General features: G+C 42.5%; 1 protein-coding gene across 1 annotated transcript in view; it reads left to right on the top strand.

Moving 5' to 3' along the window:
- CCDC73 (coiled-coil domain containing 73) overlaps nt 1-16,977 on the top strand; it is a 140,459-nt gene that overhangs the window by 87,016 nt on the left and 36,466 nt on the right. Inside the window, exon 12 of the mRNA XM_078853444.1 lies at nt 4,426-4,530. Coding sequence (XP_078709570.1) covers nt 4,426-4,530 — 105 coding nt within the window. The remainder of the gene's footprint in view (nt 1-4,425; nt 4,531-16,977) is intronic.

A 16,977-nucleotide genomic window follows, 5' to 3' on the forward strand; every position in this document is an offset into this window, starting at 1 on the left:
CAACGTGTTGTGAAAGGAAATCATGCCTCATCAACCTGTTAGAACTCTGTGAGGGGGGTCAACAAACATGTGGACAACAAACATGATCTAGTGCATATAGTGTATTGGACTTTCAGTAAGCCTTTGACTAAGTCCCTCACCAAAGGCTCTTAAGCAAATTAAGCAGTCATGGGATAAGAGGGAAGGTCCTCTTATGGATCAGTAACTGGTTAAAAGACAGGAAACAGTAAGAATAAATGGTCAGTTTTCACAGTGGAGAGATAAATAGCAGGGACCCTCAAGGATATGTACTGAGACCATTGCTGTTCAACATTTTCATAAATGATCTGGAAAAAGGTGTAAACAGTGAGGTGGCAAAGTTTGCTCATGTTACTAACCTACTCAAACTAGATCCAAAGAGATCTCACAAAACTGGATGACCGGGCAACAAAATGACAGATGAAATTCAATGTTGGTAATACACCTTGAAAAACATAATCCCAAATATACATACAAAATGATGTAATCTAAATTAGCTGTTACCACTCAAGAATGAGATCTTGGATTCATTGTGAATAGTTCTCTGAAAACGTGTTCAATGTGCAGCAGCAGACAGAAAAGCTAAGAGAATGTTAGGAACCATTAGGAAAGGGAGGGATAAGAAGACAGAAAATATCATAATGACACTATATAAATAATGGTATGTCCACACCTGGAATATTGCATGCAGTTCTGGTTGCCCCATCTCAAAAAAGATATATTAGATGTGCAAAGGGGACAAAGAAGGGCAACAAAAATGATTATGGGTAAGGAACAACTTCCATATGAGGAGAGATTAAAAAAGACTGGGTCTGTTCAGCTTGGAGAAGAGAAAACCAAGGAGAATATGATAGATGTCTTGAAATCATGAATGCTGTAGAGCAAGTAAATAAAGTGTTATTTACTTTTTCACATAACACATGAACCAGGCGTCACACAATTAAATCACTAGGCAGCAGGTTTTAAACAAATAAGGAAGTACTTCTTCTGCCAGGAGATGTTGTGAAGGCTGAAAGTATAACTGGTTTTATAAAAAAGAGTTAGATCAGTTCATGACTAGGTCCATTGATGGCTGGTAGCCAAGATGGTCAGGGATGCTCTGGGTGTCTCTAAACCTCTGACCACTAGAAGCTGGGCCTAGCTGACAGAGGGTGAATCACTCAATAAATTGTCCTGTTCTAGTCACTCCCTCTGAAGCATGTGGCACCCCGCCAGTGTTGGAAGACTGGATACTTGGCAAGGTGGACCATTGGTCTGACCCCATATGGCCATTCTTATGTTTGACAGTGCCCACTTGTTATGGAATGTTAAAATATTTTCAGTTTTTGCTTTTTGCTACTTATGTTTTGAATTGCTATTTTGTTTGTTTAGTTTTTGCTTATTTTGGAACAGATCTCAAAAGTAGGAGAAATCTTTCTTGATCACAGGATGAGGTATATAGTTTTACTTCACACTTTCTCCAGGAACTTGTGTTAGAAATCCTGTTCATTGTATTCATATATACAGAGCTGACTTCAGTCAGCACTGGATGAGACATTAAGCATTATCTAGATTGTATGACAAACTATACTTTGTATAAGTGGAAAGGCAGTGTTGCCTAATTGACAGAGCACTGCAATGGACTAAGGAGCCCTGGATGCTTCTCCTGACTCTTCCACTGGCCTGCTGGGTGACTTTGGGTAACTCACGTCACCTCTCTGTGCCTCATTTTCCCCATCTATAAAATGGAGATGATATTGACCTTCCTTTTAAAGAACTTTGAGAACCATTGATGAAAAATTCTGTGTAAGAGCTAGGTGTTATATTTACAAATAGAACTTTTTTTTTTAAAGTAGCGTAGGATCTGATTTTCTTTCAGACCTCCACCTGGTCTCTAATTTTATGTGTACAGATGCTAGTACTTAAACATTTAGTTACCTGATTTTGCCTGGAAAAAGAGACTACCTACAGCATATGAAAGTCAGAAAACTTTCCATTTGGAGGTAAAATAATGTAGGAGTTTGGTCTTTTTCAATTCCATTCAACATTTAAGAATATTTTCTATCCCAAAATCAGTTATGTCACATATTGCATCTGTGCAAATCATTTACTAGTGTTTAGGAGCATGTTCTGTAGGGATTTGTGTGTATATATATTGCTTGTTTAGGTCATTCTCTCTATCCTGGGACCTTCAGAAATGTGTCTTACATATTGTTTCATGTAAAGTGGCTTTTATTTTCTCCATCACATCAGATTTCTCAGTTAGTTAGCAGGCTTTGTCAACAGAGTCACCATTTTATGTGTTTTATGAAGATACCGTGGTCTTTTTAAAATCAGTCTACATTCTTCAGGGTGATCATAGAATCATAGAATATCAGGGTTGGAAGGGACCTCAGGAGGTCATCTAGTCCAACCCCCTGCTCAAAGCAGGGCCGATCCCCAATTAAATCATCCCAGCCAGGGCTTTGTCAAGCCTGACCTTGAAAACTTCTAAGGAAGGAGATTCCACCACCTCCCTAGGTAACGCATTCCAGTGTTTTACCACACTCCTACTGAAAAAGTTTTTCCTAATATCCAACCTAAATCTCCCCCCCGCAACTTGAGACCATTACTCCTTGTCCTGTCATCTGCTACCACTGAAAACAGTCTAGAGCCATCCTCTTTGGAACCCCCTTTCAGGTAGTTGAAAGCAGCTATCAAATCCCCCCTCATTCTTCTCTTCCATATACGAAACATCCCCAGTTCCCTCAGCCTCTCCTCATAAGTCATGTGTTCCAGTCCCCTAATCATTTTTTTTGTCCTCCGCTGGACTCTTTCCAATTTTTCCACATCCTTCCAGATCCCAGATTTACACCTTAATCAACCCGTTATTCGGGTGGTTCTCTTTTTCAGATCTTATTTTTCTTGAGATGCAGACATCCTTCAAAAGATACAGTTCTGCGGTCTTTAAATTCCATCGTCCTGGAGAGCATTTCCTGCTGTTTAGAGTGTATTCCATTCAATAACACTGAGTTCTTCTTAATAAGACAATCTCTCTCTGCAGGACAGGAGAAATGTTAAGACTCTAGGATTGTAGTATAATAGGAGCCCTTCAGGAGTAAGGTAGTGTACTGGGTTAGTGTACTGGCTTTTCACCTATGGAGATCTGGGCTCAAAATTTTGTCACAAAAAGAAATTAATTTGGTGGTTTCATCTTGTTTAACTATGGTGTAGATGTTCAGGCTGTAGCATGGGTTCTAGGAGCCTGCAAGGTGGGAGGGTCCCAGAGCTCATGAGCCCAGATGTCTACACCGTAATTAAACAGCCCTGTGAGCCTGAGGCAGCTGGCAGAGATCAGCCGCAGGTGTCTAATTGCAGTGTAGCTGTAACTTCTGTTCACCATGACACAAAAACACCACAAATTGGGCATAAGATTCTTAGGAGAATCCCAAAACTGGAAGAGCAGCAGGGATATTGCAAGTCAGAACTGTAGTTTGCATTAGTAAGCTGGGGAAGAAATTTACACACTATTACATGGCACTTAAGTGAGAGCTGCTAGTCCCTCACCATCATGAATATTAAATCCTTAAGAGCCACACTTTGAACCCTATACAGTGGTGAGTAGTTATTCTTGGGAATTCCTCTGAAGTCAATGGAATATTTGTGTGAGTAACTGCATACCACTGTCAGTAAGGGATTCAAATCTGGCCCTAAATTCATCTCAAAATTTGAAATGTGTGTGTTATTTTTAGTTCCAATGGGCCCATCATTAACTATGGTGTAGATGTGTAGATATCCATCCTGGGGGGATATACCCTAGAAAGATCAGATTCTAGCTGCAAAGTCTGATAAATCTGAACTGTATCACAACATTTTGATGTTCATGTCATAATACACCATTACTGTATGTAAATTCCAGCCCAGTAGACTCTACATTCAGAAGATGGAGAACAGTTTTCAGGGTCATCCATTTGTGAAAGTGGTTGTCTGTTTCCCCTGGGGTCTTCCAAACTGGCAGTGTGATATATTGCTGTAACATTACTCTGCCAAATGTGCTGAACTCAAAACTGAAGAGGCACAATGAATTTGGCTCATTTAAACATGTCTTGTTCAGATGGGCCCAAAACTGTTACTGAACTGTTCATCAGGTGGTATCATATAAGAAAATACCTCGAGAAGAACATTATTATTATATTGTTCCACAGAAAAAGGGCACAGAGGAGTGAAGTTGCTCTTCCGTCTTTCATCAACCCCCTCCCAAAACTGATTATACTAATAATTTAAAAAGAGAAATAGTGATATTAATGTAAATTATGTAATTTATTAATTGAGGAAAGAACATTTGTTAATCAAAAATAAAGTATTTGTAAAAGATCCATTATTATCTTTATGTTCAAACTTCACAAACTAAACAGATTTAATATACCATGATTTGTTTATTTTCATAAGGAGATTATCAGTTCTCTACAACATATGCAGCAGCTGCTTCAGCGACTGACCCAAACAAATGTCAGGATGGAAAGTGAATTGAATACACTGAAAGAAGAATATCAGGTCAGATTTTTCTTGATTATACAATCTACTACTACCTGCTGTATACTTTTGAAGAGTGTAGGGCTGTTAAAGACATCAGATTGCTTTTCAGAGCTTTTGACCTCCTATCCTCTGGTCCCTCAGCTCCTTAACTGTCAGTATGAACCTTGAAACACACCATATAGTTCCTATTCCCTAAATTCCTCAACAAAAAAGATGGCTGCCAATTTTCACCAATTTGTTTCTGGAGGAAAAAGCAAATCTTAGTTACCCTCAAGACTGTTGTTTTAGTTAAGTGATTTTTTTTTTTTTTAAAGATGTGCTGGTTTTTCTTAGAAAGTTGAAACTCTGAAAATCAAAGGGGCAAGATCCTGTCCTCAATTCAAGATCCTGTCCTCAATTTCAGCAGGGCAAAAGAGCTGGCATAACAACATCCGAAGCATAGTGCCACCTTCCCTCACTGTCCTTGGCAATAGGCTGCATGTTAAAAGTGGTGAAGGGGCAGATCAGGGTATGCTGAATTTGACAGAATTAAACCACCTTCAATGAGTGGCGGTAGCTGTGTCAACAGGAGAGCTCTCTCCCATCAGCGTAGAGCGGCTACACAAGTGATCTTATAGCAGCGGAGCTGTGCCGTTGTAAGGTCTCTAGTGTTGACATAGCCTATCTATCTATCTAAAGGTATTTAGAACCATTTACACACATAAAGGGGATTGCACAGTGAACAAAAAGCTCAGATATTCCTAACTTCCTAATTTCCAACTTGTAGCAGAAGAAGATCTCAAATCAAAGACACACCTGAATTGAAGCACTCATAGGGACACCACTGAAAGAAGAAGAAGAAATAATAATACATTTCTGTTTGAACTGTGAAAGTGAATCTAGCTCCCAATCAGTATATGTATCTCCTAAAAACACAAAACCCCACAACTTTCAAAACTGGAACTAATTGATATCCTACTTGAAAGTCTCAGCAAAGAGGCTAAGGAGTGACTGGAGCTTAAAATATCCCCTCACCCTGTGCACACTACCACTGATGCCAGCGGAATTTATGTTGGTCAGAGGTGTGTTTTTTCACACCCCTCAGCAACATAAGTTTTGCCAAAATAAGTGATAGTGTAGACATGGCCTTAGTCATCAGTTTTCCATAATGTTTCCTTTTTAAAAAAAAAAAAACACACAAAATCCTTATTTTCTGTGTGAGATTTCCTGCTACTAAGTCAATCCCTTAGAGTAGAACAAAAGTCTCCAGGGTTTAATAACTGTCCATCTTGTAAGGCAGTGATGCTCATTGTGCTTTGGTGAGAGGCAAATGGCATCTCTCTCAGGAATGTGCAAGTCCTTCTCAGGCAGAACACAGAACATAAGAGAGACTTGCTTGAATTTATTTTTGCTGGAGAGATTTGTACATCCCTCTTCATGTCCTGGAGTGGCTGGGAATGAAAACTCTTAGCAGTCCTCTTCAAAATGTACTGCTGTCAGCTCTGTAGCTCATTGCTCTGAGGGTCACATCTCTAAGAAAGTCTCTTCTTCAACTGGTAAAACTTCTGAGGTCAGGGAAAGAAAGGAGCACCAATCCTCTAAGGGGCATAAATCCAGGTCACCATCAACATGTCCTAGCTCAAAGAGGCAGAATTCCTCTTGCTCTGCCACAGAATAGGGTAGCTCAGGGCATAGGTAGGGTCCATTTGTCACTGATGCAGCACTGGTTATTTTATGCCAGTTACAGCTGTTGCAGAATGTCATTGTGTGGCTACCAACAGGACAGATGCGACTTTGTCTGTACAAAGTGCAAGGTGGTCTCCATACTGGAAGAGAAGGTTCAAGGTCTGGAGCAACAGGTATCAACCCTGCGTTGCATAAGAGAAACTGAAGATGTCCTGGACGGAGGTCAGGATAGGCTTCTACGGGCACAGGGTTCTGAAGATTCAGAGCAGGCTGCACATCGGGGACAGAAGGATGGTGAAGAAATTTGGCATCATGTGACCTCCAGAAGAAAAAAGGGGAACATCCATGTACCAGCAGGGCAGATACAGGTAAGTAACCGTTTTCATGTTCTCGCCACCGGTAATAATGCAGAGAGTGGACCAGATGATACGTCTGAGGGAAGGGAGCAGAAGGAGACTTCACCGATTGGAAAACATGAGATGCACTGTCCTAGGGTTGGGGGTTCCACGACCACCGCTCCCAAGAGAAGGAGGCGGGTGGTGGTGGTCAGGGACTCTCTCCTCAGGGGGACTGAGTCATCTATCTGCCGCCCCGACCGGGAAAACCAAGAAGTCTGCTGCTTGCCAGGAGCTAAGATTCGCGATGTGACGGAGAGACTGCCGAGACTCATCAAGCCCTCAGATCGCTACCCCTTTCTGCTTCTTCACATGGGCACCAATGATACTGCTAACAATGACCTTGAGCGGATCACTGTGGACTACGTGGCTCTGGGAAGAAGGATAAAGGAGTTTGAGGTGCAAGTGGTGTTCTCGTCCATCCTCCCCGTGGAAGGAAAAGGCCTGAGTAGAGACCGTCGAATCGTGGAAGTCAACGAATTCCTACACAGGTGGTGTCGGAGAGAAGGCTTTGGATTCTTTGACCATGGGATGGTGTTCCAAGAAGGAGTGCTAGGCAGAGACGGGCTCCACCTAACGAAGAGAGGGAAGAGCATCTTCGCAAGCAGGCTGGCTAACCTAGTGAGGAGGGCTTTAAACTAGGTTCACTGGGGGAAGGAGACCAAAGCCCTGAGGTAAGTGGGGAAGTGAGATACCGGGAGGAGGCACAAGCAGGAGAGCGTGAGAGGGGAGGGCTCCTGCCTCATACTGAGAAAGAGGCGCGATCAGCAGGTTACCACAAGTGCCTATATACAAATGCACGGAAGCCTGGGAAACAAGCAGGGAGAACTGGAAGTCCTGGCACAGTCAAGGAATTATGATGTGATTGGAATAACAGAGACTTGGTGGGATAACTCACATGACTGGAGTACTGTCATGGATGGATATAAGCTGTTCAGGAAGGGCAGAAAAGGTGGGGGAATTGCACTGTATGTAAGAGAGCAGTATGACTGCTCAGAGCTCAAGTATGAAACTGCAGAAAAACCTGAGTGTCTCTGGATTAAGTTTAGAAGTGTGAGCAACAAGGGTGATGTCATGGTGGGAGTCTACTATAGACCACCAGACCAGGGGGATGAGGTGGACGAGGCTTTCTTCCGGCAACTCGCAGAAATTACTAGATCGCAGGCCCTGGTTCTCATGGGAGACTTCAATCACCCTGATATCTGCTGGGAGAGCAATAGAGCGGAGCACAGGCAATCCAGGAAGTTTTTGGAAAATGTAGGGGACAATTTCCTGGTGCAAGTGCTGGAGGAACCAAGTAGGGGCAGAGCTCTTCTTGACCTGCTGCTCACAAACCGGAAAGAATTAGTAGGGGAAGCAAAAGTGGATGGGAACCTGGGAGGCAGTGACCATGAAATGGTCAAGTTCAGGATCCTAACACAAGGAAGAAAGGAGAGCAGCAGAATACAGACCCTGGACTTCAGAAAAGCAGACTTTGACTCCCTCAGGGAACTGATGGGCAAGATCCCCTGGGAGAATAACATGAGGGGGAAAGGAGTCCAGGAGAGCTGGCTGTATTTTAAAGAATCCTTATTGAGGTTACAGGGACAAACCATCCCTATGTGTAGAAAGAATAGTAAATATGGCAGGCGACCAGCTTGGCTTAACAGTGAAATCCTTGCTGCTCTTAAATACAAAAAAGAAGCTTACAAGAAGTGGAAGATTGGACAAATGACCAGGGAAGAGTATAAAAATATTGCTCAGGCATGCAGGAGTGAAATCAGGAAGGCCAAATCACACCTGGAGTTGCAGCTATCAAGTGATGTTAAGAGTAACAAGAAGGGTTTCTTCAGGTATGTTAGCAACAAGAAGAAAGTCAAGGAAAGTGTGGGCCCCTTACTGAATGAGGGAGGCAACCTCGTGACAGAGGATGTGGAAAAAGCGAACGTACTCAATGCTTTTTTTGCCTCTGTCTTCACGAACAAGGTCAGCTCCCAGACTACTGCACTGGGCAGCACAGCATGGGGAAGAGGTGACCAGCCCTCTTGGAGAAAGAAGTGGTTTGGGACTATTTAGAAAAGCTGGACGAGCACAAGTCCATGGGGCCAGATGCGTTGCATCCGAGAGTGCTAAAGGAGTTGGTGGATGTGATTGCAGAGCCATTGGCCATTATCTTTGAAAACTCATGGCGATCGGGGGAGGTCCCAGATGACTGGAAAAAGGCTAATGTAGTGCCCATCTTTAAAAAAGGGAAGGAGGAGGATCCTGGGAACTACAGGCCAGTCAGCCTCAGTCCCTGGAAAAATCATGGAGCAGGTCCCCAAGGAATCAATTCTGAAGCACTTAGAGGAGAGGAAAGTGATCAGGAACAGTCAGCATGGATTCACCAAGGGCAAGTCATGCCTGACTAATCTAATTGCCTTCTATGACAAGATAACTGGCTCTGTGGATGAAGGGAAAGCAGTGGACGTGTTGTTCCTTGACTTTAGCAAAGCTTTTGACACGGTCTCCCACAGTATTCTTGCCAGCATTAAAGAAGGATGGGCTGGATGAATGGACTATAAGGTGGATAGAAAGCTGGCTAGATTGTTGGGCTCAACGGGTAGTGATCAATGGCTCCACGTCTAGTTGGCAGCCGGTATCAAGTGGAGTGCCCCAGGGGTCAGTCCTGCGGCCGGTTTTGTTCAATATCTTCATAAATGATCTGGAGGATGGTGTGGATTGCACCCTCAGCAAGTTTGCAGATGACACTAAACTGGGAGGAGTGGTAGATACACTGGAGGGTAGGGATAGGATACAGAGAAGTTCCCTAGAAGTTTTTAAGGTCAGGCTTGACAAAGCCCTGGCTGGGATGATTTAGTCGGGATCGGTCCTGCTGTGAGCAGGGGGTTGGACTAGATGACCTCCTAAGGTCCCTTCCAACCCTGATATTCTATGATTCTAACTGAGCGCTCCCTTATGACCTTAGTATGGCCTTGCAAATGACTCCTGCCTCAGTTTCCTCCTTCCACAGGCTTCTTCAGTAACTCACCAACCCTTTTCTCCATTCACACTGTCAGGGTTTCCTCCCTACTCTGAACTCTGACGTACAGATGTGGGGACCCGAATGAAAGACCCCCTAAGTTTATTTCTACCAGCTTAGGTTAAAACTTCCCCAAGGCACAAATCCCTTCTTGTCCTTGGACGGTATTCGCTGCCACCACCAAGTGAGTTAGACAAAGATTCAAGGAAAAGAACCACTTTGAGTTCCTATTCCCCAAAATATTCCCCCCAAGCCCCTTCACCCCCTTTCCTAGGGAGGCTTGAGAATAATATCCTTACCAATTGGTACAGATGAGCACAGACCAAATCCCTGTTTTTTTAGGAAACTAAAACCAATCAGATTCTTAAAAAAAAACAAACCCAGAACTTTATTATAAAGAAAAAAAAGTAAAAGAAGCACCTCTGTAAAATCAGGATGGAAGGTAATTTTACAGGATAATCAGATTCAAAACACAGAAGATTCCCCTCTAGGCAAAACTTTAAAGTTACAAAAAACAGGGATAAACCTCCCTCTAAGCATAGGGAAAATTCACAAGCTAAAACAATAGATAATCTTACGCATTTCCTTGCTATTACTTACTATTTCTGTAAATTTAGATGTATCATTCAGTAGGAGCTGGATTACATGCTTGGTCTCTCTCTTTGTCTCCAGAGAGAACACACACACAGCACAAAAAGCAAAGCCTTCCCCCCGCCATTTGAAAGCATCTTCTTTCCCCATTGGTCCTTCTGGTCAGGTGCCAACTAGGTTAATTGAGCTGATTAACCCCTTACAGGTAAGGGGATTCTGTACCTCTGGCCACAAGGAATTTTATATTACTGCATACATAAAGGTTGTTACCCTTCCCTTTATATTTATGACACACACTCTCTCTTGGATTGTAATATATTAAAATTTAACAAACATTCAAAGTAAAGTTCTTAAGTCCATCCTCAAGTTCATCCATTTACACCTTATCAGGTCACTGCCAAGCATTTCCTGCCTGTACTCTCCTCAAGTCCTATGCTTCAACTCAGAAAGCTGCAGGGCTGGCTGAGCTTGGTGTACTCCTTGATTTGTCATTCATTGGATATGGTGGTTTGAGGGCTAACATCATTCTTAGACTGTTTGGACTGGTGGATAGACCAATCCAGTATGTGTACGGGAGTTCAGTTTGCTCCCTATCAACTGACTTTGAGTTTGGTTATGGATGCTTCTGCACTAGCTTGGGGGGCCCACCTGAGATCTCAATAGATTCAAAGGCTCAGGTCTAGCCAGGATTTAGCTCTCCATATAATGCAAGAGTTGAAAGTCATTCATCTAGCTTGCCACACTTTCCTTCCCTATATCAAGGGAAGGAATTTACTAGTACTTATGGTCAACATGCAGATATGTTCTGTTTGAACAGAGAGGGGCCAGATCAACACTTCTTTCCCAAGAGGCAATGCTGCTTTGGGACTTCTGTGAAACCAACTCAATCCATCTCAAAGCCTCCCACCTTCTCGGTGCCCAGAACAATCTGGCAGACCTACTGAACAGGTTTTTCACTAGTCACTGCGAGTGGTCTCTGCCCAGATATGGTCAGATTCCTTTTCCAACTGTGTGCAACCTGCATCAACAGGACGCATAATCCATTTTGTTCTTTAGCACGGTCTCTGATGGACACTTTCCTATTTCTCTGAAAATACAAAACCATGTACACATATCCTCTGGTTCCGCTCCTTCACAGAGTGTTGTTAAAATCAAGCAGAACCATGCTTGAGTGATACACATAGTATTGCTTTTCCACTGATGAGCCTCTCAACTAGGGCTCCATTGACACTACAAGACGACCCAGAGCTGATATCACAAGACCACAGTCATCTCCATTCCATCCAGGAGGTCCTTTATACAGCCTGGATGCTCCATGATTAACACCTCAGGAGGAAATCTGTTCAAAGGAGTTACAAAACATCATCTTGAATAGTAGGAAGCCTTAGAGTAGGTAGTTTGATCTGTTGAATTGGAAGAGAGTCTCTGTCTGGTCCACAATAAGGGCTTTCCAATACAACATGGACTAGTGCTGGACTATTTATTATACCTGAAACAGCAAAGTCTTGACATTAGTTCTGCCAGGGTTCACCTAACAGCTAACTTGGCTTTCAACCTCCTGGATTTACATAGGACTGGAGAAAACAGAGCGATTATCTATCAGGATTTTGAAGGGTCTGGACCGGTTATATCCCCAAGTAGAGGATCCTATTCCCCTTGTGATTTAAACTTAGTACTAGCAAAACTAATGGGTTCTCCCTTTGTACTGCTGACTACTTGTTCATTGTTCCATCTTTCAATGAAGGTAGCCTTTTTGGTGGCAATTACCTCAACAAGAAAAGTAGGTGGATTGAGTGCTCTGATATCTGAAACACCATATGTAGTCTTCTACAAGGACAAGGTATGCCTATGCCCTCATCCAAAGTTTTTCACCAAAATGGTTTCTCACTTCCACATCAGTCAGGCAATATGTTTACGAATTTTCTTCCTAGGCTTCATGCTCATATGCATGAGGAGAGACTCTATATGTTGGATGTTAGCAGAGCATTTTACTTGACAGGAGTAAATCATTTAGCTCATCCTCACAATTGTTCATGGAAGTTGCAGATAGGATGAAGGACCCTCCAATCTCTTCTCAAAGAATTCCATCATGGATCTCCTCTTGTATACGATTGTGCTATGACATGGCCAATATAACTCCATTGAACAGGATGTTAGCAACTCTAACCAGAGCAAATGCAACTTCTGCAGCTTTTCTAGCTCAAGTACTTATTTTGGACATTTGTAGACCTGCAACTTGGTCTTCATTTTGCATACTGTTGTTTCTCATTATGCCATCTTTCAACAGTCTAGACATGATGCCAGATTTGGAATGTAGTCCTTTAATCATTCAGGTAGACTCTGATCCTACCTCCAGATTGAAGTGCTTGAGAGTCATCTGAAGTGGAATGGACATGGGCAATCACTTGCAGAAGAAAAACTGCTACTAACCTGTAATTATTATTCTTCGATTTGCATTGCACGTCTAATCCATGTCTCACCCTCCCTCCTCTGTATATTGGAGTCTGTCTAGTAAGGGGGAACTGAGAGGGGTCGAGGGTATATCAGCCCTTTATACTATTATGCAACAGCAGAGGAGGCATGTGCCACCCCTATGAGTACCCCAAGGGAAAAATCTGATGCTAGTGAACTGGTGTGCACAGACCTAAAGTGGAATGGATACGTGCAACACATCTCAAAGAACAACGCTTAGCGCTCAGGGCCATTTGCTGGACTTGCGCAGCATTCCTTCCACTTCTGAAAAGGTTAACCATTCAGATTATGACAGACACCACCATGGAGATATTTTATATCAACAGGCAAGGGGAAGCAAGATCCACCCCCTTTGTCAAGAAGCTGTGCGTCTATAGAATTTCTGCATTTGACATTAAATTACCCTAAAAGCCCTTCACTTACAAGGCTTGCAGAATGTTCTGGAAAACCACCTGAGGAAGCAGTCTGGAAGTAACTGCATGTGATCAGTAAAAGATACCATCATACAGGATATCTTCACCAGATAGGGGGATCTGTTTGCAATGAAAGAGAACAAGAAATGTCTGAGATTCTGCTCCGGAGGAGTCAGGGCCAGGGTTCTCTGTCAGATGTTTTGCTGATCCCCAGGGCTCTAGACTAATATATGCGTACCCTCCAATCCCATTAGTTGGAAGAATCATCAGGAAATTCAGACAGGAATCAGCCCGATGATCATACTGGCACTGGTTTTGCTAAGGCAGGTCGGAGTCTCAGACTTGATGAATCTCTCCAATTAACCTCCAGTCCAACTACCTCTCCAGCCAGATGTAATCTCCCAGACAGAGGGGCAAATCCTCCATCTTGAGCCAACCTTTCTGAACCTCACTGCTTGGATGCTGGCTGGTCAACAGCAGTGGAAGGGAGCATCTCTTTATGGGTCCAGACTATACTTAACTACAGTAGAAAGGCAAATGGAAGAGATTTATTATCTGGGCCCAGCAACATCAATTATCTCCAACTGATACTCAGATACCTGCTATACTAGACTACCTCTTGTCCTGGAAGAATTCAAGACTGTCTGTGATCTCTTTCAGGGTACACTGACAGCCATTTCAATTCACCAGCCTTCTATTCCAAATCATTCAATATTCTGACACCTGACAGTAGCTAGAATCCTGAAAGGCGTTATGTGGGTGCATCTTCCAATGAGGGAGCCTCCCCCTTCCTGAGACCTCAACCTAGTGCTGACTGGGTTAATGGGTCCACATTTTGAGCTCCTCACAACACATTCCATTTTCCACCTATCAAAATAGCCATCCTCTTAGTGATACCATCTGCTAGAGGGGTGGGAGAGATACAAGCACTCATGGTGGGATCTCCATACACTGTATTTCAAGGACAGGGTGACTTTGAAGCCTCACCAAAAGTTTTTGCCAAGTTTCTGACTTCTATCTTAACCAAGTATAAGGTAAAGGGCAGGCTATATCAGTGAAGAGACTACCTAACTGGATTTTTACTTGTATTAAGTTATGCTATGAGATAGCTAGTTTAGAGCCACCATTGAGGATTAAATGCCTCTTTCCACAGTAGTTCAAGCAGCTTCTGCAGCTTCTTTGAGAAGTGTTCAAATCTTGGAAAATTTGTATGGCAGCAACATGGGTTCAGTACATATATTTACCCAGCACTTCGTTATAGTAGATATGTCAATATCCAGTGTTTAGGATATTTAAAATATTTATTTTTATATAATATTATTTATTTTTATATAATATTATTTACCTTACAGTAATTGTGATTCTTTGAGATGTGTTGTTCACATATATTTTATTCTTGGTGAACATGCACTTTAGTTTAGATTCTTTAGGCCAGTGGTGTCTATTGCGGCTGCATCCGCACCCCAAATGTCCTTGTGCCTCCCATCTGAGGGCATAAAGGATGGGGCGACCCAACCTCAGTCCTTTTGCCAATACTGAATCTAGGCGTTATAAGACTCCATAGTAGCAGGGGAAAAGGGCAAATAATGGAATATATATGGACAACATTGCTCATAAACCACAGTGGAATATTTAAAATATTCAAAATAAGAAATATTAAATTTCAATTTATTTAAGTCTTCAATAACTGACTGAGGTGACTTTAGTTTTCCACCCCACACTCTTTACATCCACAGGACTTTTTTTAAGACTGCATCCTAGAATAGTGGTTCTCAATCAGGGTATGCAGAGGTCTTCCAAAGGTACACTCTCAACTCATCTAGATATTTGGCTAATTTTACAACAGGCTACAAAAAAAGTACTAGCAAAGTCAAATTCAAAATTGGTACAAATTAAAATTTCATACAGACAATGACTTGTTTATACTGCTCTATATACTGTACACTGAAATGTCAGTACAATATTTATATTCCAATTGATTTATTTTATAATTATATGATAAAGAAGAAAGTAAGCAATTTTTCAGTAAGTGTGCTGTGACACTTCCGTATTCTTATGTCTGATTTTGTAAGCAAATAGTTTTTAAGTGAGGTGAAACTTGGGGGTGTGCAAGAGAAATCAGATTCCTGAAAGGGGTACAATAGTTTGGAAAGATTGAGAGCCACTATGCTAGAACACTTCTTTTAACAAGATAATAATTAAATCAAGATGTTGGTGCTGTGTGTTTCTCAGATAAAGAAGAAAAAATATACTTATAGTTATGATATTTAGGCTTCCTATTGAACCATGGGACTTCAGGGTTTAACAATGTGTGTTACATTCTTGTTCAGCGGTTGATGTAATTTTTTTGCTGTCCTGCAGACTTTATATTTAATTGCAATAAGCTACTTCAGGTAGTGTGTTTTGCAGTACATTAGTACTGCTGTGTTAGCAAGATAAGTCCATTACAGAACTGAAGGATGCCAGTATTTGGCAGCACCTCAGAAATGATCTCATATGTTAAGCAGGATAAGGCCTTGTTTGCAGGAGGAATGGAAGCTTCCAAGGAAAACCTAAATGCTTCAAAATGCCAGTGTCCTAGCCAAATTCCAATATGAATAATTACCATACATCCTGCCTGTCGTGGGGCAGCTGCCCCACTCCAACAGAACAGGGGTTAAAAGCAGTCCTGGAGAGGGCTGCAGCTGGGAAAAGGAGTGAGAGCACCTCAGAGAGTAGCTGACCTCAGGTGTGGCCAGCTCAATCTGGGCCAAGCTGGCCCTGATAAGAAGGCTGGGGGCCAGGAGCTGGGGAGTCACACTCTAGCCCTGGAGTGGGAAGGGCTAGCTGCCTGAGAGGAAGGTACCTGAAACAGAGCAGTGTTGGGGAAGCGCAAGGGGAGCTCCAGCCTGGTAAACCCCTAGGCTGCAGGCCTTGGAGAAGGCCTACAAAGGTAGTAGGGCTACAGCGGCGCAGCCTGGGAATAGGCAGAGGCAGCTGGTCCTAACCCCTTGCCAATGATGAGACGGCAGTCTGCCCCAGGGAAAGGGGGCTAGATGATGACTGGCAGTAGCCACTGAGGCAAGGTGGGCCTAGAGGGTTGGATGTTCCCCTGGGATGGGAAACCCAGAGTAAGGGGGTACTGCTGGGGGCAGAACCCCGAGGTAAAGGGGCACTGGGAGGGACACGGGGCTTGAGGCAGGTGTGCCACTAGCCATCAGAGGGCACTCCAAGGCTGAAAAAGAGTTAATTCCCAGGACAACCAGCAGGAGGTGCCATGCCAATGAGGCTTCGCTACACTGCCCACCAAAAAAATCCTCTCTGTTTCAAATTTATATATTTTTTTCACTTTGTCCTAAGATATTTTGTGATCCACCCCAAAGGAGGTTGTATGTCAGCTGTTGATGATATGATCCCAAGGTATATAGGGTCTGACCCACCGCCTATTGAAGTCAATGGAAAACCTTCTACCAAATTCAGTGGATGTTGGATCAGGCTTATAGTTTTGTATAGTGCTATGGAATGAAAGGTGTTCTATAAATATAAGATTGTATTATATCATCATTATTCAGCACAATGTACTGCTTATTTTCTCTTATTTAATTAGGTGGGAGTTAGTATATTTCCCCCCCCACAGATCATGAAGTAAGCTTCTCCATACATGTAGGAATGAGCTACTGTAGGTTTTTAAATGTTGTATATTATATTCATTCTTCAAATATTTTATAGTGTGGCTACATTAACTAGACAGTGAGTATAGGCATGTTAAGATTATTAAGTAAATCAAAAGGTAATGTTTTTGTAGTTATAAGTGAAGTAGAAAAGAATTCCTTTGAAGACTGTTTTATATCTGACTTTTACAGAAGTGGTTTCAAAGAATCACAGCAAAATCTTATAAATACAGTTGATCATGTAGTTACATGCATTAAAACTGTATTTACATTTGAAA

The sequence above is a fragment of the Lepidochelys kempii genome, chromosome 6 (genome assembly GCF_965140285.1).
Source record: "Lepidochelys kempii isolate rLepKem1 chromosome 6, rLepKem1.hap1, whole genome shotgun sequence".
NCBI classification, from domain to species: Eukaryota; Metazoa; Chordata; order Testudines; family Cheloniidae; genus Lepidochelys; species Lepidochelys kempii.